The sequence below is a fragment of the Amblyomma americanum genome, chromosome 10 (genome assembly GCF_052857255.1).
Source record: "Amblyomma americanum isolate KBUSLIRL-KWMA chromosome 10, ASM5285725v1, whole genome shotgun sequence".
Taxonomy (NCBI): domain Eukaryota; kingdom Metazoa; phylum Arthropoda; class Arachnida; order Ixodida; family Ixodidae; genus Amblyomma; species Amblyomma americanum.
Window position 1 is genome coordinate 29,250,242 of NC_135506.1, and position 26,760 is coordinate 29,277,001.

The window sequence follows — 26,760 nt, forward strand, 5'->3', positions numbered from 1 at the left end:
CTGCGGCCATGGTAGCTGCCTGACGTCTGGAAGAATCTAACCAATAGTCTTCTCCCAACTTGTACACGCAAGTGCGAGCGACGGAGGAGGCTGCGAGCATGAAAAAGTAGCCCGAAAGGGCTCGCCACCATTATTTCGTGATTGTGGGCTCTATTCGGCGTGTAGAAGTGTATTATTTGGCTCATGTGCTCATGACAATACAGTGCAGTGATTGAACGAGTTGATGTGCTCTCCCCGGAAGGTGTTTCGAAGCCCCTTGAGGCACGGAAAAAGCCGGGCATGACCTCCTCTTTCAGACGCCTACGTCAATACTGTGAGATGGTTGCCATGGAAACATTCAATGAGAAGAACCCATCCTGCGTGATTCTAGGTACCAGCATGTGCTGGCGCGAGCGCGTGCCTGCCCTACCGTCAAAGAGGGCGCGCAGGCGATCACACGTGATCGCCTACATTCGAAGGTGTGCGTCATACGGACATCGCTATGACAGAGATCTTGTGGTTTCAGCGATTAGCAGGTGCCTCTGTAAAACACACTGAGCTACAATCAGGTTTGGTTCAATATGAAAGTAAGGAAGTATCCGACACGTGAACAGGCACCCAGAAATTGCGAATCTTGGACTTTCGCCTGTACACTTACTAATGCTCTAGCATTACTGGCCGTGGTGAGCAATCTCAGCGTTCCGTGACTGGTCCTGCTGCGTCAAAAAAAGTCAGGGAAAAAAAACAGAAAAAGTTTCAGGGGTCAGGTTTAAACCCAGGAATTTCTCGTGCAATTTATCGGTTCTAAAGAATCCAGCTGGAAGAACCTGCAGCCTAGTTTGAACCCTGAGCTCCAGCTCCTCCTCCTCCGACTGGCTGAAGAGGCCGCCGTGATAAAAGACCTAACCAGCACCTAAAGCGGGGCCTCCTGCCTCTCCGGCCTAGTGCCCAGGGGGGTGGGGGAATGCCATTTCTGTTCGATAATCAAAGTTCTTTCCTCCACCTCGTGGGAAGCAAATACGCAACCTGATAGCCACGTTTTTTTTTCCGCAAAATATATCTATGATGCGTAGTTCCACGTATATCAACTGCCTTCAAACATTAAGAAAACTGGCAAATCAACACACATAAGCAACGAAGCATTAGAAAAGAGTGCCGTATTACGTGGTGGATAGAGGTGAAGATAGTCAAGGCAGCAGCAGCGGCGGCGGAACTTGCCATGAAGCTATCCTAGGTGGCGTGACCAAACAGAACATGGATGACGTATACAAACTCCGCCTCCGTTGACGTCATGGAACGCTACCGGGCGCTCGCCTGTGATGCCTCTGCGTGTCGCCCAGTTACATCGGCCTTGCGCCAATCATGGTCCAGGCAAAATGGCCGTTGCCTTAGCGTGTCATAAAAGAGTGTTTTAAACACGTCACTGCTGCGAATAAAAACGACAGAAGAAGAATATTGACGCGGTGGGAACAAGACGGTGGTGGCAGTGGTGGCAGCGGTTCATCAGAAGCTAAGAGTAAATGAAAGGTGTTTGGAATGGCCAACAAAAGGTGTTTGCAGTGGTTTGAAAAATAGACAAGCAGCCATTATTGCGGTCAACGCTTGCTAGCGCATTCAAACCGTGCTCTTTATAGCATGGCCTGCCATTTTTTGTTGATTGCATCACGTATTACGTGATATATTAATGAAGTGAAACTCAAACGGACAAATGGTCGGTGAAGGGTTATTATTTTTATAGTTTAATGAAATATTACGAGCCCCAGTTACACTGAGAGCTACGACATCTGCCAATAGTGAGAGAATCTGGGTAATGTTTCGACCATATGAGGTTCTTCATTGTGCACTGAGCGGCGAGTACAGGCGCGCTCCGAGAGCCTCTTCCATTCCACTGTGTTCTTCTCAAGGGCGCGAAATAAAACTGCCAAGCACCTATTCCCCATGTGTCATGACATTGGAAGACTGACTTATCGAGTACAGCACACCTCTGGGCTACCACCATGGGGAGACTGCTTACTGCCGAGCATTTCCGTACCGCCGAATGGGTCTGCTTGGTTTCAGACCCGATGCACCCTATTCCTGCAATGACGACGGCCACCTGAGATTGAACAGCATCTCTGGCTATGTCAGGATCCTCTTGACACCAGACACTGCGAGTCTCGTCGCCTTCGTCAATGCGCTATATAACTGCCCTGTGGCCCCATGTGACGGTCATAGCCACATGTGAGAGCAGTGGTTGAACCTGAGCCGATTGGCACATAGATTTCTTGGTGTCAGCTCGGGAAATAACGGAGGAAACACAAGTGAGGGTCCGGATTTCGATGGACGCGAAATTTTAGAAACCAATATACTGTGCGATATCAGTGCACGTTAAAGAACCCCAGGTGGTCGAAATTCACGGTGCCCTTCACTACGGCATCCCTCATAGCCTGAGTCACTTTGGGACATTACACCCGCATAAACCATACACCATAAACTAGTAAGGGGACAAAATACAACGCTAGTAACAGGGGCGCAGATTCAGCTGTCATTAGCAGAGCAGTTTAATGACCCCTCAGTGCATTTTGTTTTCTTGAGGCGCCTGTTAGTAGACTAACACACCGCGCCCAACCTCAGTGTATCTCATATCACACGGCAGCTATAGCACAATTATCTCTCTATTCCTGTCAGATACGAACTACTGTATACGCATCCTTCCTGAACTGTAATTAGCCCTATGCCCCTAAAGAAACCGTATTGTGACGAATGGCTGTAAAAGGTCGAACTGTTACTATACAAGAAGTTGGCATGGAAGCCTGGATGATTACAGTCACAGACATTTACTCACAATTTATTCTTACAGCGCAGTTGGAGCTGAACGAGGTTCCGACTTATGAAGACCACGGAGCACGCAATGCGTACACGTTGTTTGGGGCGGCGTACGCCGGTGGTGCAGCGTACACGGGAAATGGAGCCGAAGCCGACTTGGCTGCTGCGGCCACGCGGATCGGTCTGGCGTTGAAGGTGGCGTCGGCGCTGTAACCGGGGGCGGTGCCCGGCTCGTTGGTGTCCACAGTGGCCCGGAAACCGTTGGCGTCGGCGACGTAGGTGACCCGCCTGTAGATGCCGCTGGCGTCCCGGTAGCCGTACGAGCCAGTCTTCGCGTTGTTGGCGTCGCCTTTCTCCTTGTGGTACGACTGGGTGCCGTACTCGTCGACATTGTCGTAGCCGAAGCTGTATGGCTGCGGCGGCTGCGATTTTGTTTTTCATCGTGAATGGTATTTTATTACCTTTTTCTTAGCGAAGATTGATCAAATGTACTCGAGTAACTAACTTACTATGTGAAACATTTGATCTAGACTTGAGCATTCGAGAGATTAACACGGCCAGTTGCAAAAATAGTTCACGGCAATTTCCGTGCTCCGAAACGACAGTTCAATGGATGCCTCCGCAAGGTTTCCACCAACTACCTAATTTGCTTTCACACCGCTTCAATCTCACACTCACTGACTGGTTGCGACGTGCTTTAGTGACCTGACTTAAAATGCGTACTTTATGGCCTCCAGCTTTATTTTATTCAAATAATCTAATTCCAAAAACAAGTGGAGGTCCTTCTATCAAGCAGGTTATGAAGTAAACAACATTGAAAATTTTACGCTACCTTACAGTCATAGGTGATTCGATTGTGGCAGCTGTGCAATATAATAACACCATTGGCGGAAAGCCATCATGTATAGACCGATCGCTTATAAGAGCGTTTCAGGAACATAATGACCCGCGAAGAGAAGGCTATTCTTCGGTTATTGTATTCGATCGAAAACGCCTTACATAGAATGGCTCCACGGATGAGACGCTAGGTGTAGCAGCCGCTGCTACAAGCGGGCCCTGAAAGCGGCCGTACAGGTAGCCCTGGTTACTGTACACTTCTTCTGCGAAGGCGCAGGAGAAGATGCAAGCAACGACAATCTGAAACAGAAGAGAAAGATTGAAAGCAATCACGTCTCACGCCTACTGCAGATTATCAGGTGTGACGTTGCAGCCTGCCTTTCGAATGAGGCCTAATAGTAAATAAAGGCCTCGCGTACCTTACACATCGTTGTCACGTAACGCATTCGCCGTGATTCACAGCTCATAGCCGCATATACATTATGCAACTTTTGGCGCTACTAAGATGTGCTATTAATTCAACGTCCTCATGATATTTATCTTAACGCTCACTCTCTGCATGATAATGTTGGAATTTTATGAGAAAGCCAACAGGCTGTAACGATATCTTTATGTTTAGACGATTTAAATGACAATTTAATTTCGAATCGAAACTGCAATAACGGGCTAGTGCAACTAAATTTCGAGACCAATACTCAGAATTTGTATAAAATAAACACTACTTACGTTGGCAATCATTGTCACTATATCCTTCCAGGAACACACTGGCTGAATACTTCAGTACTTGTTAGTATTACTGCTTCTGGTTAGTAGCTGTCCCAAGCAAGCCCGAGCGACTTGATTCCAAGGCACGTAAGAGCTGGGATTTATAGTGTACGAGACACTTTCTCCCACTACTCTCTGCCTTGTCTCTTTCACAGTCGCGGAACAGGAAGGCGTCAAAATATTTTGCTGCTGGCTCACTTACGACGGCAGCCAACAACGCGGGGAGGCTGCATGGCTTTTGTTTGTTGCAGTCTCGTTCCGCGTGTTACGGTAAAGCACAGCCTTCCATGCGTGTCTTTTGTCTTCGTGAAGCGCTCAGCGTGAAATTATTTTTCATTTTATGTCGTCGCAAATTCCAGCAGCGACGTGCAGGAAGTCACGAGTTGGGCCTACGAAGGCAGCTTCCGACTTCTGGCAACGTATTCGACGCAACACACTGCGGAATCTCGAGAAAGTTAGCGTATAGAAGCTCTGGAACGCTACGCACAGATTGGAAAGCGCAAAGAAGTAATCGATTTTTTAGAAACGGCAGCTTCAGGCGGCCGCATGCGAGAATGAAAAGGCGGCCAAAACGACCAAAGCCTCAGCTAAGGCCGATGTTTAGGAGAGAACGCCACGAAAAACGGGCGTATGACCTAGCCGAGACTAACGAGCCTTTCTCATTAGGACAAAGAGCATTAATTGTCTAATGTTTGCAAATGGTGGGTATAGAATGATGACGTACGGTGCCATAACTGTATAGATTATCCGGGGTTTACTTTCCGAAGCTGCAGGTGTGCTATCAAGAACATCGCAGTGGAGGACCCCCCGCTGCTATGGGTTAATCTATTTATTTTTATTTACTTATTTATTTATGTGTCTTTATAACCAAAAAACACTGAGACCGACTTGTTGATGTGCAAACTGATGATTGATCCAGGAAGGATAGCCAAATGCCAGGTCATATCTTTGAGAATTAACATACGCATACTTCAGCTTCCATGGGAAGCTTTAAATCGATGAAGGCTTGTACTACAGGGGCCAAAGAATTACAAAACGAACATGCGGGCAGAGATGAAGCAGACACTTTATGCATACCACCTATTATTTGAAATCTGTCTGTAGAGAGCAAGACAGTGCATTTTCTAGCCCGGAATCAGCTGTGAGATCAAAGACTTCATCCAGACATGTTTAATGTTTCATCAGTATAGCCATGCTCAACAAAAGGGCAGCGTCTTGCCCCATCTAGAGCCCAAGTGTCCGTGGGACAGAATCAGCACAGGCCTAATGGAGTACAAAGCTCGGAATTTCATAGTAACCGTTGATTACCAAAGTAACTTCTTTGAAGCTGACGAGCTTACTTCTAACACTTCGCCAGCTATTATCAAGAAATTGAAAGCGCATTTTGCCCGCTATGGCACTGTAACCATACTTGTGAGTGACAATGGTCCGCAGTTTGCATGCAATGAATTCACTGAGTTTGCTGCTAAGTGCAGTTACTTCATGACAGGTTAAGTGTGGGTTTGGCTCAGTGAAACGGAATGGTCGAGTCCGCAGTCAAGGCAGTAAAGTATTTGCTAAGGAAGGCTCTAGAAACAGTCCACGATCCATATTTCTCTTTCCTAGATCATCTCAATATGCCATGTCAAACGAGAAAGACAAATCCAGCCCAGCTAATCAGGGGTAGGAGGCCTCTGATGACACTTCCAAGGACAGGTGAACGTTTAAAGCCACGCGATTTGAACCAACTAGCACAGTGGACTATGAATTCAAGGCGGATGAAAATGTACTATAACAGACGGCACGGGATCTCCCCACACTGCGCAAATGAGACAAGGTACGAGTAAAACCACCTGCTCAAGGACTGCTTTGGGAAAAGGGTACTGTTGTAGAACGCGCTACTCCAGGCTCCTACACTATTGATATCCATGGCAGCACACTGATAAGAAACAAAGTACACCTGCGGTAAGCGCCAAACTCAAAGGACGGAGACCCATGTGTGGACTCTACGGACACTCAAGAGTGTCTCGCCAGTACAGATCGTGACATTAGGTCACCAAAAGCCTCACTTACGACGCAACATTTATTTTGACTTAGGAATTCCCTCAGTGTTGTGGAAGAGTGCTTTGTTAGGCCAGAACACTGTTCGGCGCAATACATACTCCGACCGGTGCGCATAAGAGTGCTAGAGCGGCATCCATACCAGCCGAGAGCTTTCTGTGGCTCTGGAGCCAAGGCTAGGCAGGAAAGGAAAGGGGGCGTGCCTTTGTTCACGCACCGTGGGGAGGGGGTTGTTCTTTGTTCGGGCTCGAGGTGCGGCTGATTGAAGGGGGGACGGTGCATAGTTGTTCGGGCTGAGATAGGGTGCCTCACTTACGACATGGGCGCCCTTTCTTCTTTGTCTCGTACACGCTTCCATGGCATTTTGGCAGGTGCCTATCTTATGTGCCCACCTATCTATATCTTACCTTGAGTGCTGCAATCCATCTTCGACATAGCGATACTGATAACGTGCGGGACCCATCAGCGCTGGCGTTGCCTCTTATCACACGTGGAATGAGGGTCCCACACGATTTGAAAGAGCACATTGTTTCGTATTAGGGTTGCGTATTATTCGGTCCCGTGCTGATCCTCCATACTCAGCGTGCTTTTTCTACGAATCTGGCCCTCCGCTGCGGATCTTTTTTTTTGCCTTCCTCTCCTTGTGATAAGTACTCCATCGCAAGCTATGCTATGCGTCCTGCTAGCTTCTTGTCCAATCGTGACCTACGCTACGGTTGAAAATAGTTTGCTCGGCGAGGAACAGGCGCTGTTTATGAGGTTTTTCCACTCGAAGATATTGACAAATTGTTTACGAAAGCTGAGTTCTAATAGCTTAGCCGTCTGTGGTAATACTTGTAAAGATAGTTATTGGGAATTGCTTGTTCGGAACACATAAATGTGTGTCATATTAAGCGAGAACGCATGTACAGCTGACTTCGTCTATCTCAGGCCACTCTCAGTCTCAAAGAGGATGATGGAGTTGTTGACTTGTTCGTACATTTACTGCGGCTAGCACAACTGGAAAGCAAAGGGAGGAAACAGATCATCCTCGAGGTAACATATTCACCCTCGTCTCCTCGAGAGCGGAATAACATTCGGTATGACTGAAATTACGGGAATACATCAAAGTTTCAACATATACATGCACTGCTTAACTTGCCAATCGTCGACCCGCTACATTAGTTTTCTAAATTTAAAAAAAAAAGAGATCCGGCCACAAGGGTACTCAATAAACGTGTAGGACTTTGATGAGGATATAATGTTCCTTCCATGCATGTAATAAGTTATCTTGCTTTATTTGGCTACTTGACAGAAAGCTTCAATAAGGATTTTCTTCCAGTTCTTCTTGGTGTAGAGGAGAGTTGTAACAAGCTGCTGAAAAGCAACTTCAGGCAATACCCTACGGCTCGACATTCAAGTCAAAGTGTATATGTGAACAATGGGAGTCAGCGCACCGGATTATTCGTTTGCCACGGAAAAACTGCGCTTGGCTACGGCTTCTGGAGCTTACTTCCCAGGTACCTGCGACTGGAATTTCAGCATGTGAATACACTTAGCTGCTGTCATCATCATAATCGCTGTGCCTTTCTAATGGCTATGAAATTTTCTTGGGCAGCGCAATCAGAGTGCGTTAAAACCTCCCATTTGGAAATATAGATAAAGTAGGAAAAAGAGCAAAAACACGACATCGAGTATAGGCAACAATTTTATGGCGGCATCTTTTACTTCTTTATAGCTTTAGGTTCATACATTGCAAGTCAAACATAGCTAGCTATGCGCTCTAAATTTTCTTTCGCCTTTTCTACATGTCAAATTCTGGAAAGATGGCAGCGCAAGCGCCTGTCAAATCAGGAAGTGCGGTGAGTGGCGCTGCTATGAATACTTCGCGGCTGTATCCTAAGCATGCACATCCTAGATGGTTGTCATGTTGTTTCTGATCCGATGTGCGTTCTCATTGTAAATTTTTGCGGTGAATTCTTGCTGGTTCTCAAAACATTATTCTGGTTTCTTCCTCGATCGATCTCTTTCAGTCCCGCAAATGGCCTATGGTGGCTAGAAGCCAAGTTCACGCTTGGAGACGGGGAAGGATTCCTATCGGCAAAAGAAAGCCACATCGCCTGATGTTATCGGTGATATCAGAACTATGTCCTCAGCCATATATTGCGCGGCTCAAGAAGACGCTCGTTCTTTATGGCTAGAAGGAGCGGCTACAACGACTGGAGTGCGAGGCCCTCTCTCCATTTTTTGTCGACACCGATAGCTGAAAGGTACGCCGTAAGATGTCTGCTTTAGCTCTCAAGTTTTAAATATCCTCTTAGACATGTGCAGCATTCGCGGGCAAAAATTTTGAAAATTGCAAAATTTTAAGACACTGTTGTGGAAACATCGAAGGTAATGGCCCATTCTTCTAATATGTTGCAAATGCTTTTTAAGTGTTTCCACCGAGTTAGGAGTGTCGTAGAAAACCAATGGGGAGCGCTTTTGACGACAGTAAAAAGGTTAATAGAATAAAAAAAAAACATACATGACTGCTTTCAGGTGATCTGCGGATATAATGATTGTTGTAGCGACATCTTACATTATGTGAAGAAATTGCGCTCATAAACGGTTTCCGGCTCAAAAATGCTTTTGTCCAGAATTGCTGGGTATGATTAACCCCGATCTCTCCACTTCCTTCTCCGCGCTTTATATGTATCCGTACCATGACTATAGTGTTTTGGAGATGAACTCAGTCAAACCACTTCATCACGGCAGAGGATAAAGATACATTATAAGACACTGTTGTGGAAACATCGAAGGTAATGGCCCATTCTTCTAATATGTTGCAAATGCTTTTTAAGTGTTTCCACCGAGTTAGTAGTGTCGTAGAAAACCAATGGGGAACGCTTTTGACGACAGTAAAAAGGTTAATAGAATAAAAAAACATACAGGACTGCCGTCAGGTGATCTGCGGATATAATGATTGTTGTAGCGACATCTTACATTATGTGAAGAAATTGCGCTCATAAACGGTTTACGGCTAAAAAATGCTTTTGTCCAGAATTGCTGGGTATGATTAACCCCGATCTCTCCACTTCCTTCTCCGCGCTTTATATGTATCCGTACCATGACTATAATGTTTTGGAGATGAACTCAGTCAAACCACTTCATCACGGCAGAGGATAAAGATACATTATAAGACTGTTGTGGAAACATCGAAGGTAATGGCCCATTCTTATAATATGTTGCAAATGCTTTTAAGTGTTTCCACCGAGTTAGGAGTGTCGTAGAAAGCCAATGGGGAACGCTTTTGACGACAGTAAAAAGGTTAATAGAATAAAAAACATACAGGACTGCCGTCAGGTGATCTGCGGATATAATGTTTGTTGTAGCGACATCTTACATTATGTGAAAAAATTGCGCTCATAAACGGTTCCCGGCTCAAAAATTCTTTTGTCCAGAATTGCTGGGTATGATTAACCCCGATCTCTCCACTTCCTTCTCCGCGCTTTATATGTATCCGTACCATGACTATAATGTTTTGGAGATGAACTCAGTCAAACCACTTCATCACGGCAGAGGATAAAGATACATTACAAAGCCAGTAAGATATCGCTGGTTAAGTGAAAGGGGCCAATTATAAAGTAAGTTGACAGTGTAGAATAGAGTAAAATGTTGTTCTGGCTTTAAAAATGAAGAGAAGTGAAAAGCGGTGGAGTAAGTTGGGGAGGAAATGGAAAGATAATAAAGTGTGGAGAGCCCCCCGCCAGCGTCCAGCGGAACATGGAATCCCGGGCGCTTATCGAATTAATTCACTGTTTCTTTCCTTTCTTATATCTTCCGTATTCCTCTTCTGTTCCGTTCAGAAGATCGCTGCCAGGCGTATTTTTCTTGGTTGCTCAAGTTTTTTTTCAGCGGTCGTCCAGCAGGTTAAAGCTATTATATTTGTGCTAGATGACTTTCAGGATGTCTGTCTTCGCGTCGTGTGTTGTATACTTGGAGATTCTGCCACAGGCTTCGATTTAAAACAATTCGCTCGCGTGCTTCTTGTCAGCTTCTGTATTGTCGAAATATAGATTTACAGTTCGTGTCGAGTGATATTGCTGGCTAACTTGCCCGTGAACTTTAGATATCAATTTATACTATTTACATTGCATTTTTTTACGCTTTATTCGCAGAACATCGCATGAGAATGAACGGCCGGCTTGCCATACTGACCACCGCGCTTGTGTTTTTGACCGCCGGGATCTGTCTCTTAGTCGGCTTAGCATCTCAGGACAGAAGACCCACCAAGCACACCACGGGAAACAATGGTAAGAAGTTAAGATTCGTGAGTTCGAAATGCGTTCCGAATACAGCTGGCGCCACCGGGCAAGATGTAACGTAGAAGCACGCCAGGACATGGGATGATGCCTGTCGTGCGCCGCCCGGACCGTACATCGATATTAAAGGGACACTGAGGAGAACCCTATCAATTTTTTTTGTTAGCAAAATCTGATAGTTCGGCATTTCATGGCTTTGTTGCCGCTTGTCGGGACGCGAAAGATGCATTTATTTCAAAGAAATTTGGATTCGAAGTTGAAAAAGTTTTTCCCGCCCCTCTGATTCAAACTGAGGGAACTCTTATGACGGCACGGCAACTCTTATGACGTCACAGAACGGAGTGTTGTGAATCGTGACGTAAACGCAGACTCCGTGATTTCTGACGGCTAGTGATGCGGTGCGCAACCTTCTTTTGCCAGCCTCAAAGATTCGTGACTTCCATGAAGTAAGGAAAATTCCTCCAAGGTGGCGCCTCTTGTCCTAAGAAGTCATCACGCCTGTACTTGCGAGATTGGCCTGTGGCGGCGATACCTGCATTTTGGTTCTTGCTATTTTCTACATTACAAGAGCCTTGTTTTCAGGAAGACTGGCGTTTTTGTGATCAGGAGCTGCTATTCTATCGATACAAGCCAACTTCAATTTCTCCTCAGTGTCCCTTTAAGACTTGCGTCAGTGGCTTAGCTTTTGTCATATGCTACATCATCACTGAATCTTATAGCAGATTATGAAATGCCGGGTTAGTGAAAAAACTGAGAAAATGGATTTCGTGAATGTATTGTTCACCTGCATTTAAACACTCGTGTGTAGACCGATAAAGAGAGAGTGTACATAAGGTCTACATTATTTATTTATTTATTTGTTTATTTATTTATTTCCACACTTTTTGTGCCCACGAAGAGCGTTCCAGTCTGGGCTGTAGTGCAGCACTCTACATTTAATCATCAAGCGACAGCTCCAACAAGCGTGATGAGTAGGTGACATATGCTGGGTTATAAGCATAAAAACTATGGATCATGCATAACTGAAGACATCAAAGCAAAAATTCTCACCATTATATTCTTGAACAATTAAAAATAATAAGCGCACGATTGTGGGTTTAAGACATGTTCGCATGAAATGGAGATTACAAAGCTTAAAAATGCGTCTACAGAGGAGAGACGTGCCTCACAAACACATTCCGCCTAAGTCTATAAGATGTTACTCGTCTTGCACTGTACTAAAACTGTCTGCCGTTCAGAAGCCGATAAATTGATGTGCAAGTCACGCCACTTGCCCAACAGATGCTATGGTGCAAAAATGGGCTTGACGTTCAGGGCACATATGAGCTTAAGCGCATAAGCACATAAGAATAGGCGCATCATCATCATCGTCATCAGCCTTACTACACCCACTGCAGGGCAAAGGCCTCTCCCATGTCTCGCCAATTAACCCTATCCTTTGCCAGCTGCATCCACCCTTTGCCTGCAAACTTCTTAATCTCATCCGCCCACCTAACCTTCTGCCGCCCCCTGCTCCGCTTACTTTCTCTTGGAATCCACTCCGTTTCTCTTAAGGACCAGCGGTTATCTTGCCTTCGCATTACATGCCCTGCCCAAGCCCATTTCTTTCTCTTGATTTCGACTAGGATGTCATTAACCCGTGTTTGTTCCCTCACCCACTCTGCCCGCTTCCGATCTCTTAACGTTACACCTATCATTTTTCTTTCCATGGCTCGCTGCGTTGTCCTTAACTTAAGCTGAACTCTTTTCGTTAGCCTCCACGTTTCTGCCCCGTAGGTGAGTACCGGTAAGATTATGCTGTTGTACACTTTCCTCTTGAGGGAAATTGGTAAACTGCCACTCATGATCTGCGAGAATTTGCCATATGCGCTCCACCCCATTCTTATCCTTCTAGTTATCTCCCTCTCATGATCCGGATCAGCTGTCACTACCTGCCCTAAGTAGACGTATTCCGTCACAATTTCTAGGCTCTCGCTGCCGATTGTGAACTGCTGTTCCCTTGCTAGGCTGTTGAACATTACCTTGGTTTTCTGCATGTTAATTTTTAGACCCATCGATCTGCTCTGCCTGTCTAACTCATTGATCATGATTTGCAGTTCACCTCCTGAGTGACTCAGCAAGGCAATGTCATCAGCAAATCGCAGATTATTTAGGTATTCTCCATTTATTCTTATTCCCAACTGTTTCCAATTCAGGCCTCGAAATACCTCCTGTAAACATGCGGTGAACAGCATTGGCGAGATCGTGTCTCCTTGCCTGACGCCCTTCCTTATTGGAATTTTATTGCTGACTTTATGGAGGACTATAGTAGCTGTGCAGTTGCTATATATATCATCCTGTATTTTGACATAAGGCTCTTCTACCCCCTGATTACGCAATGCCTGTATGACTGCTGAGGTTTCCACTGAGTCGAATGCTTTCTCGTAATCAATGAAAGCTATATATAGAGGTTGGTTATATTCTGCGCATTTCTCTATCACCTGATTGATAGTGTGAATATGATCTATTGTGGAATATCCTTTACGAAAGCCTGCCTGATCATTTGGTTGATTAAAGTCTAACGTGGCCCTCACTCTATTAGCGATTACCTTAGTAAATACTTTGTAGGCAACGGATAGTAAGCTGATCGGCCTGTAATTTTTCAAGTCCTTGGCGTCTCCCTTCTTATGAATTAAGATAATGTTTGCATTCTTCCAAGCTTCTGGTACAGTCGAGGTCATAAGGCATTGCGCATACAGGGTGGCTAGTTTTTCTAGCACGATGTCCCCTCCATCCTTCAACAGATCTGCTGTTACCTGATCCTCGCCAGCTGCTTTTCCCCTTTTCATTGCTTCTAAGGCTTCCTTTACTTCATCTTTCGTTACTGGCGGGATGACGCATTGCTGTGCACTGCTGTCTTTCTCATTAACGCTCTGATAACATTGGCTACTGTACAGGTCTGTGTAGAACTCTTCGGCTACGTTAACTATCTTATCCATATTGCTAATGACATTGCCCTGCTTGTCTCTTAATGCATACATTTCCTAGTTTCCTCTTCACTGTCTTTAGGCTACCTCCGTTCTTTATGGCATGCTCGATTTTCTTCATATTAAACTTCCTTATGTCGGCTACATTGCACTTATTTATTAACTTTGATAGCTCCGTTAGTTCTATTCTATCGGTAGGGTTAGATGCCCTCATGTTTTGGCGCTTCTTAATCAGATCTTTCGTCACCTGAGATAGCTTCCCGGTATCCTTTCGAACTGTCCTACCGCCTACTTCTACTGCGCACTCCGTAATTATTGATGTCAGATTATCGTGCATTGAATGAACATCAAGATCATCTTCCTCAGTTAAAGCCGAATATCTGTTTTGCAGCGCTATCCTAAACTCCTGTGCTTTCCCTCTTACGGCTAACTCGTTAATGGTCTTCTTCTTCACTAGCTTCTTCCGATCCCTCTTCAAGTCTAAGCTAATTCTAGACCTTACCATTCTGTGGTCGCTACAACGCACCTTTCCGAGGACGGCCACATCCTGAATGATGCCAGGTTTAGCGCATAGTATGAAGTCGATTTCATTTTTAATCTCACCATTGGGGCTCTTGCAGGTCCACTTCTTGTTTTCTCGTTTGCGGAAGAAGGTATTCATGATCCGTAAATTATTTCTATCCGCGAATTCGACTAATAACTCTTTCCTGCTATTTCTGGAGCCTATCCCATAGTCACCTACCGCGTGGTCGTCAGCCTGCTTCTTGCCCACCTTCGCATTGAAGTCGCCCATCAGTACAGTGTACTGCGATTTTACTTTATTCATTGCCGATTCTACGTCCTCATAGAAACTTTCAACGGTCTGGTCATCATGGCTGGATGTGGGTGCGTAGGCCTGCACCACTTTCAGCTTGTACCTCCTATTCAGCCTAATTACTATAGCTGCTACCCTCTCGGTAATACTGTAGAGCTCCTCTACGTTGCCAGCTACGTTGCCATTTATTAATGAGGAATCCCACACCTAGTTCTCGTCTATCCTCTAACCCGCGATAGCACAGTATGTGTCCGTCCTTTAGTACTGTATACGCCTCACCTGTCCTCCTAACTTCGCTAAGCCCTATCACATCCCATTTAATTCCCGCTAGTTCCTCGAACAGCACTGCTAGGCTAGCCTCACTAGATAAAGTTCTAGCGTTAAACATTGCCAGGTTCAGACTCCAATGGCGGCCTGTCCGGAGCCAGAGATTGTTAGCACCCTCCGCTGCGTCACAGGTCTGACCGCCGCCGTGGTCAGTTGCTCTGCAGCCGCTGGGGACTGAGGGCCGAGGGTCAATTGGTTTGACCATAGAAGATTGTGGCCAAGTACTACACCAGGGTGGCCAAATCCTGCTCTGGTGAGAGAGTGCGTTGTCGGTTCTGGTCACCGAGATCAGGCCGCACTCCAGACCTGGTTATGCAATTCCATCGACACGCGGATTTTTTTTTTTGAAACCCAGTGGAGAATTGCGCGGCTCCAGGATTTGAACCCCGGTCCTCTTGCACGCGAGGCGGATGTTCTACCTCTACGCCATCGCTGCATCGCTGCAATAGGCGCATAGGCGCATCGAAACGAAAACATCTGCATTTCGCCTTAGGGTCGATCACTGTTTGGGTGGACATATCGGTTCCATTCTTGGAGTCTCCACTTGTGTTGCGCTTTTTGTTTTCTATTGGTTCCCTTCTTTGTCGCTATATTTATCGCTAACATCGGAGCCAACCACCAGCCTTTATCACCTCAAATCAATTCGAATAGCTGTAGTGGTGGGCTACGCATTGCAACCAAACGTCTCTGTAACCAAATGGTTTATATTGAAGCAGTTGATACAAGAAAAGGAATGGCTATTCCCCACCGAAACTCCCTTAGAAGCATACGTACTTGATATCTGGTTGTACGAAGTAAATGTTTCCTACAAATTGTTATAATGAACCTCAAAGAACCTTTCTGGCCAGATCGCGCTGAGTATATCGAGCTGTAAATGCACTTAACAGTTCAGTTCCCGTTAAAGTCGGCAGTCTGAAATTATGACGCTTAGTTTACTCTTTCGAGCTCAGCGAAAAATATTGTGGTTTAGTTTTCAGGAATCTATGTTAGGAATTGCAGGACAGAGTTAGCGGTGTGTGAAGCGCTAACTTGTTTAGCGATCGTTCGTGTAACCTAACCTTGAAAGCTTTCACCAGCACCACTTTTAAACCTAGCAGCGCACGTGGGAACGTCCTGTTATACCGAAGTTGCCACGTAGAGCGTGATGAAATGGTGAGGGAGAGAACGTGCTAAAATCCTGTTAAGATTACTGTGCCATCAGACTGTGAGTATCGAGGCCCTCGTTATGCTAATTAGCAGACATGGATATGATACTGAGCGGCTCGGGGTGGCACACGTTTGACGAAAACCAAGAAGAAAACATGACCGCTTCTGCGGTATTCGCAGTGTGTTTACAAAAGTGACACAGAGAACTAAGATCGGAAAATGGTTATATTGAGTTTGATGGCGCATAAAGCAAAAAAGCAACTAAGGCTATAATGCGCCAAACACAGGGCTATAATGTCTCGTGTTGTGATTCCGAAAAAGTTGGGGGTAAAAGCGAATGAAGAATAACTTAGCAATCTGTTATTTATTGATGATATTATTAATTGTCTGGCTAAAGAACTCAGGGTCGAACTGAAAACCCTGATCGAGGACAGAGAGAAGCAAGCAGAATGTGGACTAAAAATTAACATGAAGAAATATCAAGTAAAGTTGCAAAGCAGCGGAAAGCCCCGGCAATTGTCGATAGGCAGCTGCGCATTGGAGTTGTCAGGAAGTACATTTACTTAGGCCAGGCATAGTGAACGCGGATCCGGACCTCGATGGTGAGATAACCAGTAGAAAAGCAGCGGGCTGGGGTGCGAATAGTGAATGGTGAATAGTGAACAGTGAGTGCTGAACAGCAATTCACCAATATCCATCAATAGAAGAGCAATAACAGCTCTATCTTGCCGTACTTATCAATGGGGCAGAAATGTGGACACTAACGAAAAGGGATAAACTTGTGTTGAGGACATAAGAGTGCGATATAGAAAGGAAAACGACAGCTGTAACATCAAGAGCCTGGACGCAAGCGGTATGTGTCAGTGAATATAATTCGAAATTAACATTGAATGCGAATGGGCAGGACATGTGATCCGAAGACAAGATAACCGATGGTCCGCTAAGGTAACGGATTTACATCAAAGAGAGGGCAAGTGTAGCAGGGGGATAAGAGGTCAGTGGATAGAGGTTAAGAAGTACGCGGGGTTAAGGTGGGCGCAGCTGGCACATGACAGTGTTAATTGGAGGGTTGTAGAGAAGCATTTACTCTGCAGTGGATGTAATTTGGCTGATGATGATGCTGATAAGATTCACACCTCTCTGCTAAAAAGAGTGACGACAATCCTTCCCATTTCTTCACAGTGCTCGCTTTAGGTGTGCTCGAAGCTCAATGTGCAAACTACACAGAAGATTAAATACAACAATAGATCTGTTGGACAGAGTATAGCGATATAGAGGAACGTCCCGTAAGAAATTTCGCCAAGAACCGTCAGCGCCGCGCCCCGGTTGTTATGACGTCACAAGCAGCGGGGGACATGGGTGCGCACGATGCAGCTGGCGGAAAGTCAACTGCGGCTGCGCCAAGGCACAAAAGGTGGCTGTAGCGTCGCGGTGGTGTTGCTGCTTCACAACAGGAGGGCGTCACTTTACTTCAATCTGTCGTCTTAAAGGGCACGAAACTGCACAGAAACCCCCCCCCCCCCCCAAAAAAAAAAGAATAATAACAGCCGAAAAAAGCTGCGTAGGTAAGATAGGAGTGAGAAAGATATAAGAAAATAAAGTGAAAGGAGGAGCAAGACGAAAGCGCAAAAACAAAACAGACAAACAAAATGTAAACGGGGCTCTGCCATCGGTCCCAGGCCAAAGTAGCTGCGCTGAGGAAATGACACACGACGGCGGATGTCTAAAGGTCTCTGGAGATTACCGCTTGCTTCCCATGAGCGAAAAGTCGAAGAGGTTAGCAATGTGACATAATGTCATACGTCGTCACGAGCATGCGGCATAAGATAAGGACACATACGATCTCTGAGCGACAGAAAGTATGGGGGTTGGCTGCCACGTCATGCGCAGACATTAAACAGCCGAGAAGAGCTTTTGGAAGAAAAGGCCATGGGGGTCGCAATGACTGCGATACGCGTTTGAGTGAACACGCTTTCTGGCCGCTGTTTTTTCCGCGTGACTCTTTATGCAGACCCTTCTTGAGCAAATTGTTGGCGCCGATTTTGTGTTTGCGGAAGCGGCGACTGCGGAAGTTGGGTGGAAGGCTTCATAACTCTTAAAAATTAAAAAAAGCACATGAACTAGACGCCAAGTAAGGTAAAATTCCCTTTAAAGAGATCTTCCCAAGAATGATGTATATACGCTGCACGATGTTGGACAGTGAAGGAGGGAGGAAAGGGAGACACGGCGCCTGAGGCACCGAACGAAACTTATGAAACAGGAATAAGGCCAAAACTTCTTTTTGGAGGAGTTACTAAATATCTGGTTTGGAGAGCGCGGATAGGACAGTGTTCCAGGTTTTAGCTTACGAGCACATGGAATGGTATTAAACTCGGGAATAAAATAGTATCGACGTTGCTAACCTTATCGTGTGTTTTTGGGGTTCCCATCTCCTTTTGTTCGACTAACCATTCTCCGCTGTTTTTTCTGTGTACAAGACTGCACAGGACAACCCACCAAACTGTTCTGGTACTCCGACACCATCTGTGCCATTACCCACCGTCGCCACATGCTCGTGTGGACTTAGCCCCTTTCGTCACTTTGTTGACCTTTTTTGTCCATCCGATCAAGGAAAGCGAGTGAATGCCTCCATGGACTTTTGCACATCCGCCGCCGTCTGTGTCATATTCTCTGCGCCTCCGCTTTCATTCTGCGCCGACGGCGGAGTACCCTCCCGTGGCCCCTCCCCCCCGATGCCCCAAAGAACGCGCGTATGTTCTTCACACACACACACACACACACACACACACACACACACACACACACACACACACACACACACACACACACACACACACACACACACACACACACACACACACACACACACACACACACACACACACACACACACACACACACACACACACACGCGCGCACGCACGCACGCACGCACGCACGCACGCACACACACACACACACACACGCACACACACGCACACACACACACACACACACACACACACACACACACACACACACACACACACACACACACACACACACACACACACACACACACACACACGCGCGCGCGCACGCACGCACGCACGCACGCACACACACACACACACACACACACACACGCACACACACACACACACACACACACACACACACACACACACACACACACACACACACACACACACACACACACGCGCGCGCGCGCACGCGCACGCGCACACGCACACGCACACACGCGCGCGCGCGCGCGCACGCGCTCTCATGTGGCGCTTTCGCGTATCCCAGTCTTTCTCTTCTCGGGGAGGTAAAGCAGCAAATAGAGAAGAAAGATATTGCTGGCTGGCTTTTAAAACTGCTGGCGTGAAAGCGAAGGGGTAGACAGTCGACACACTTCGGAGAGAACTTGCCAGCAATTACACCGACGATGAAGGCCACGCACGATGAGTGAGTGCGGAGCTGTAAGTGCAGTTTTCGGCATTTATTATATTAATTATCAATGCGGGTAATCAACACGCGGCAGTTACCGAGCTGCCTTCGCCGAAGCGAAGGTGGACAATTTTGCCAGTCACTTTCGCCATATTTGTTCATCGCCACAATTGCGCCTTAATTTTGCCAGACACTTTTGACAGTCCTTCCATGCTTCCAGTCTTGCTTCGTTCGTACGGACGTACCTCTCTCGAATATCTGGGGCGAAAAGTCGCAAACACGTATTCTCTTCCGAAATTGGCGCAGCGCCCTCTTTCTTTATGCAGCAAAGTGTTTCAACAAACTGTTCACTGCGCCAAAAATTTAGCAACATAATAAGCCCCCTCCGACTCCATACACTGTAGGCAAGAATAGGGTCCATGTCTTTTATTCAAAGAGCCCTTCATCTTCAGTCTTGTTATTCGAATTGAGTTTCCCAATGGTATGGTGTCCGTGCTATAGATTACTTTGACAAGGCGGTGGCGCTTGTCACGTCCTCTTCAGTGCACTACTCGGGAGCAAAAGAGAGAGAGGGTTTATTGACGGGAAAGGCAGAGAGGTTGGCCGGAAAAATGAATATCTGGCCTGCTACTCTGCTCTGGGGGACGGGAAGAGGAGAAAAATAGAGGGTCACGACGGGGGATGATATTGATGGGAGGAGGCAAATAAAGAAAGACACCGCACATTTTCAATTATTACATGCACGAGTCAAGGCCCGTGTCACTTAAAAAGCGTGAGAGCGCCCGCGTTGCCTGTAGAGTTTTCGAACTCACTGGAAAAGAGCCTAGGATCAAATCCTCCGAGATGTGCCTGCTGTTAATCGACTTCAAAGTAGATGCAAACATGAGTCTTTCTTGTGCTTATGCTGGGCATGCCATTAAAGCATGCTGTACAGTCTCGAGCATGCCACATGTGGAACAGTCCGGGCAGTCTGCTTCTGCAGTTAAATGCAGGTACTTGGGCGTGAAGGCGACGTTTAAACGTAACCTATGGGTTATGCATGCAATAGGGCGTGGTATTCCGCGAGGAACACAAAAGGCCATCGCCGGATCTAGCCGTTTAATACCCGTGTTACACGGGCGTTTTCAACGGCAGTTCAGTTGACTCTCAGTTAAACTGAACGGCAGTTAGCGGTGTTACACGGCAGTGCTAACTGCCGTTCAAATGTCAACGGCAGTTGAGTTCAACTGAGATCGGGGATCTCAGTTGAACGGCCAACTGACAAGATGGCGACCTACGGACCGAAAAACTTGCCCTCTTACTGGATTGTCTTGGCTCAGTGTGCTTCGCACCCACAAATTTCTACAGCAAAGCAAAAAATACACGAAAAGAATTGTCACTATAGTAAACAATATACACACTACGATCATTTACAACAAGAAAAAAATGCAGACGCTGCCTGTTTCTTATTTACACTTCGCTCTAGACGCGAGGTCATGTGGTTAGAGTGCTAACTGAACTGAACGCGAAGTGCTCGTGTAACAGCTGGCGATTCCAGTTGAGTTCAACGGCAGTTGAAATCCTGAACTGGCGATTAACTGAACTGCCGTTGAAAACGCCCGTGTAACACAGGTATAAGGCGAATGTGTCTGGCATGGTCAAGTATCTAGCTGTAGCACTCTTCATAGATCCCGAAAGGAGGAAAGTGGCGTCCGGTCCATAGAAGGGCACAGCTGTGAGCAAAAATTTCGTGTGCTCTCCGATAACAAATATAGCTAGGGTTAAAAAAGGCTTACTCTATTAAAAATTTATTTATATTTTTTATAGTCCAAACGTCCTTTAAGTACGAACTGATCATGCATCAGCAAAGTAATTATTGTATGTGAAAACTACAGGAAGCTTTAGAAAAACATTCAGGTCAAGAGGGCACAAAAGGAAATAAATATTCACCGGACTCTTAAAGCCAAATTTTACAAATGAAGCGAGAATTTTTATGTTCCTTAGTTATTTATTTCTGCTGTTGAGAAGTTGTAAAAAAAAAACGGAGGCGCTTTTGCCGCGCTACACTTTTTTGAAAGAACCATTAAAAATTTGTAGCAAAATTATAAATCCCGAAATTCCCTCCATCGCCGCTTTTGTGCAAACATTCTAAAAGATATATGCAGCCTGATTGTGAGTCCGAATTTTGCCAACTGCTTTGTTCAGTGTTAAGTAATATGTCCTGGATGGAAAAGTGATTGCCTGCTTTCGCCAAAGGCGGATTCCACAAAGCTTTGAAGGAAGGGGGGGGGGGGTTGCACCCCATCAGGTCAATCAGGTCAGTTGGCAACTGTTTTTAGTTGGCAACTGTAAATGCCAGAAGCCTGGCAGGGCGAATTCAGCGCATTCCCTTTTTTTGCCCGCCTAGGGTTTGAGGGGTATCAGTAGGGGGGGGGGGGGGTTACCCTTTGGGCATTCCTCTGATTTGCATGTGCGATCTTAAACTCAAGTAAGATGGTAGTGCTCGCTTACTTCTTTCTTATTTATTGACCTGTTTAGCATCTATTTTTTATATTCATGCAGCAACGACGGAAGGCAACAAAACAGCGTTTACCGCACCAGCAGAAATCAGCACTCAGGTGCCAACGACGGAAGCAAACGGAGCCGCTTCCAGTCAAAGTGCGGAAAACAGCGCTAAGAAAAACAGGACGGAAGCAAGCACCACCTCGTCTACTCTCCAAGTAAAAATCAGAACTGAGGCAACTTCGACTGAAGCAAAAGGAACCCACTCTACTATACCAGCGGAAACCAGTAGTCAGGCATCCACGACTGAAGCAAGCGGGACCGAGTCTACTCTGCCGGTGGAAATCAGTACTCAGGCATCCACGACGGAAGCAAACGGAACTGTGCCTACTGTGCCAGTAGACATCATCACTCAGGCATCCACGACTGAAGCAAGCGGGGCCGAGTCTACTCTGCCGGTGGATATCAGCACTCAGCCATCCACTACGGAAGTAAACGGAACTGTGCCTACTGTGCCAGTAGACATCATCACTCAGGCATCCACGACTGAAGCAAGCGGGGCCGAGTCTACTCTGCCGGTGGAAATCAGCACTCAGGCATCCACGACGGAAGCAAACGGAACTGTGCCTACTGTGCCAGTAGACATCATCACTCAGGTATCCACGACTGAAGCAAGCGGGACCGAGACTACTCTGCCGGTGGAAATCAGCACTCAGGCATCCACGACGGAAGCAAACGGAACTGTGCATACTGTGCCAGAAGACATCATCACTCAGGCATCCACGACTGAAGCAAGCGGGACCGAGTCTACTCTGCCGGTGGAAATCAGCACTCAGGCATCCACGACGGAAGCAAACGGAACTGTGCATACTGTGCCAGTAGACATCATCACTCAGGCATCCACAACTGAAGCAAGCGGGACCGAGTCTACTCTGCCGGTGGAAATCAGCACTCAGGCTTCCACGACGGAAGCAAACGGAACTGTGCGTACTGTGCCAGTAGACATCATCACTCAGGCATCCACGACTGAAGCAAGCGGGACCGAGTCTACTCTGCCGGTGGAAATCAACACTCAGGCATCCACGACGGAAGCAAACGGAACTGTGCATACTGTGCCAGTAGACATCATCACTCAGGCATCCACGACTAAAGCAAGCGGGACCGAGTCTACTCTGCCGCTGGAAATCAGCACTCAGGCATCCACGACGGAAGCAAACGGAACTGCGCATACTGTGCCAGTAGACATCATCACTCAGGCATCCACGACTGAAGCAAGCGGGACCGAGTCTACTCTGCCGGTGGAAATCAGCACTCAGGCATCCACGACGGAAGCAAACGGAACTGTGCATACTGTGCCAGTAGACATCATCACTCAGGCATCCACGACTGAAGCAAGCGGGACCGAGTCTACTCTGCCGGTGGAAATCAGCACTCAGGCATCCACGACGGAAGCAAACGGAACTGTGCATACTGTGCCAGTAGACATGATCACTCAGGCATCCACGACTGAAGCAAGCGGGACCGAGTCTACTCTGCCGGTGGATATCAGCACTCAGGCATCCACGACGGAAGCAAACGGAACTGTGCCTACTGTGCCAGTAGACATCATCACTCAGGCATCCACTACGGAAGCAAGCGGGACCGAGTCTACTCTGCCGGTGGAAATCAGCACTCAGGCATCCACGACGGAAGCAAACGGAACTGTGCCTACTGTGCCAGTAGACATGATCACTCAGGCATCCACGACTGAAGCAAGCGGGACCGAGTCTACTCTGCCGGTGGAAATCAGCACTCAGGCATCCACGACGGAAGCAAACGGAACTGTGCCTACTGTGCCAGTAGACATGATCACTCAGGCATCCACGACGGAAGCAAGCGGGACCGAGTCTACTCTGCCGGTGGATATCAGCACTCAGGCATCCACGACGGAAGCAAACGGAACTGTGCCTACTGTGCCAGTAGACATGATCACTCAGGAATCCACGACGGAAGCAAGCGGGACCGAGTCTACTCTGCCGGTGGAAATCAGCACTCAGGCATCCACGACGGAAGCAAACGGAACTGTGCATACTGTGCCAGTAGACATGATCACTCAGGCATCCACGACTGAAGCAAGCGGGACCGAGTCTACTCTGCCGGTGGATATCAGCACTCAGGCATCCACGACGGAAGCAAACGGAACTGTGCCTACTGTGCCAGTAGACATCATCACTCAGGCATCCACTACGGATGCAAGCGGGACCGAGTCTACTCTGCCGGTGGAAATCAGCACTCAGGCATCCACGACGGAAGCAAACGGAACTGTGCATACTGTGCCAGTAGACATCATCACTCAGGCATCCACGACTGAAGCAAGCGGGACCGAGTCTACTCTGGCGGTGGAAATCAGCACTCAGACATCCACGACGGAAGCAAACGGAACTGTGCATACTGTGCCAGTAGACATCATCAGTCAGGCATCCACGACTGAAGCAAGCGGGACCGAGTCTACTCTGCCGGTGGATATCAGCACTCAGGCATCCACGACGGAAGCAAACGGAACTGTGCATACCGTGCCAGTAGACATCATCACTCAGGCATCCACGACTGAAGCAAGCGGGACCGAGTCTACTCTGCCGGTGGAAATCAGCACTCAGACATCCACGACGGAAGCAAACGGAACTGTGCCTACTGTGCCAGTAGACATCATCACTCAGGCATCCACGTCTGAAGCAAGCGGGACCGAGTCTACTCTGCCGGTGGAAATCAGCACTCTGGCATCCACGACGGAAGCAAATGAAACTCCACGAGAGGAATCCAGCACTAAAGCAACAACGACAGAAATAGTATTCGGCAACCCTAATAGCGCTTCAATTCCGAAACTGCAAGAGGTCGTGGAAAAGCAAAACGAAACTATCAAAGTTCTTCAGGAAAGTCTGCAAAAGGTATCTAAAAAATATGATAGGCTACAAAAGGTTGTGAATAAACAAGAAAGCGATATAAGGGAAATACAAAAACGATTGGAACAACTCGATGATCTTTTAAGGCGTGCCAAAAAGACGAACTTAGAATTGCATGGAATCTCGAAAACTGACCACGAAGACCATCTTCTCAAGGGCAACGCAATTGCAGCATCACTTAAACTTCGAGATCAAACAGAAAACGACATTACAGCAATTTATCGCCTGCCGACAAAGAAAGACAAGACACCTGGAATCCTGGAACGATTGAACAGGCGACGAATCGGAAATGCCTAACTGGAAAGCCGCAGGAAATTGAAGGATACCGCCAAAGGGAGTGGTCTTCCAGTAGAACCCGATGAAACGAGCGCGTGCAAAGAAGTAACATGAAGAAAAACGCAGATACTTTAGGCCATGCGTTTTACTATAGCTGCGGTGTAAAAAAGTACTAACTGTTATGCCCGCGCTTTAATTAGCGATTTTTATGATGATCTGTTCAATATTTAGAAAAGAACAACAGTGAAAAATATCAGAAAGTGGTGCTAGAGACAGTTCAAGAATATTATTTATATGACGGCTTGCAGGTATGAACCACTGCTTTTTTGTATATTTTTCTTATATACCTATCTGACATTACGGAGCTTGTCAAGTACTACTTGCTTTTTCCATTTTGGATTGTTTTATTGGACAGGGCGGGATCCTGCTACGGATTACTGCTTTGCGTAATCAATACGCATTTGTAGCTGATGGCGTATCTAGCAACTGCTACGTCAGCCAACAAGCGCTATGTGCTTAGCCTGATCATCAGACTGATCTGTGTAGAAAAAATAAACTCTGAAGAAGCTCTATTGTTTGCTTTCTGCTTGAATTGTACTGATAACCGTGCCGGCGGGGTACCGATTTGGTAAAAAAATTTAAACCTGTTGCTATTGAAAGAACATAGATGATCAAACGGTAATAACTACGTCATTTCTGGTGCATCCACAGGAAATAAGGCTTAGTTACAAATGTCTACGAACTTTCTTTCTCAACTTTGTCACTGATAAACTAATAATTCTATGCGGCGGTGGTTTTAAAGTGTAAATGCGGGTTTGTAGCAATGTAGTCGTGAAATGACAAAGCTCGTGAGTATTATTCGAATTAATGATATGACTGGTATCTACCTCTAACCAGAGTTAAAGTAAATTTATCAACCTAAATAAACCTATTTCCTACTAACGTTAGTTATGATATCATCAAAGCTGGAGCGCTTGCAAGTGACCGCAGTGATCATCACGCCATATATTTTGCCATCAAACAAATCACGAAAAAAGAAAAGCCCACAAAAAGAAAAACGCCATATTTCCTCTGAAAATGTGAATAACCTTCATCATAAAACAACGAATGTGTTTGAGACAAAGATTTTGTACTCAAATACTGTAATTGTTTATATTAGATAATCTGTGATGAAAATTTTCTTTTCAAAGCTTGCAGCCAAAGAAGAAAAATGAGAAAGCTATGGTTGGCTAAAAAATTCTTTTGGAAACCTTGTAAGAAAGAATTCTTCCTGAATGTCACCCAGAACTCTTAAGAAACGCAAGAATTTCCGTAATCTTCTGAATAAAGAATTTCACGATGCCAAAAATATCTACTCTAACTACTCCGGCACCTGATGGTAGCAGGTCTTTCACCAAGCAACCCTTCTTCATACATTGCCTGGACGCAGCGACCGTACCATCGTTCTCTACTGGACTGCATCAAATCCGCTAACCTTTTTCCATTCATTTAGATCATTCATCACATCTTCACCCATCATTGAAGCGCTGGGGCAATAAATTTCGCTTTAAAAAACAAACTACTTATTTGCAAAATATTCTAATTAAACTGCTGTTACATGAGTAAAAATCGGCTCCCATTTCGCGTCTTCAAGCACCAATAACACAGTTACGGAATTTGTGATCAGTGAT

At 46.4% G+C, this 26,760-nt stretch overlaps 1 protein-coding gene and 1 pseudogene across 2 annotated transcripts; one reads left to right on the top strand and one right to left on the bottom strand.

Annotated features, from left to right (window-relative positions):
* Positions 1-2,834: 2,834 nt before the first annotated feature.
* Positions 2,835-4,359, bottom strand: LOC144108120 (cuticle protein 10.9 pseudogene; annotated as a pseudogene). Its single transcript, XR_013309465.1, has 3 exons — positions 4,348-4,359; positions 3,784-3,921; positions 2,835-3,206 (listed from the first exon to the last, which is right to left on the bottom strand). The product of XR_013309465.1 is annotated as a cuticle protein 10.9 pseudogene (transcript).
* Positions 4,360-8,518: 4,159 nt separating this feature from the next.
* LOC144107975 (uncharacterized) lies at positions 8,519-25,659 on the top strand. Its single transcript, XM_077641231.1, has 3 exons — positions 8,519-8,675; positions 10,566-10,700; positions 21,936-25,659. The coding sequence occupies exons 2-3, from the start codon at positions 10,574-10,576 to the stop codon at positions 25,109-25,111; spliced, it is 3,303 nt and encodes a 1,100-aa protein (XP_077497357.1). The 5' UTR covers positions 8,519-8,675; positions 10,566-10,573; the 3' UTR covers positions 25,112-25,659.
* The last annotated feature ends 1,101 nt before the right edge of the window (positions 25,660-26,760 follow it).

Bases quoted from the DNA above. Each gene is read 5' to 3' on its own strand.
- LOC144107975 (XM_077641231.1), top strand. From the start codon at position 10,574: ATGAGAATGAACGGCCGGCTTGCCATACTGACCACCGCGCTTGTGTTT. The intron at 10,701-21,935 runs GTAAGAAGTTAA...ATATTCATGCAG, and splicing joins GCACACCACGGGAAACAATG to CAACGACGGAAGGCAACAAA.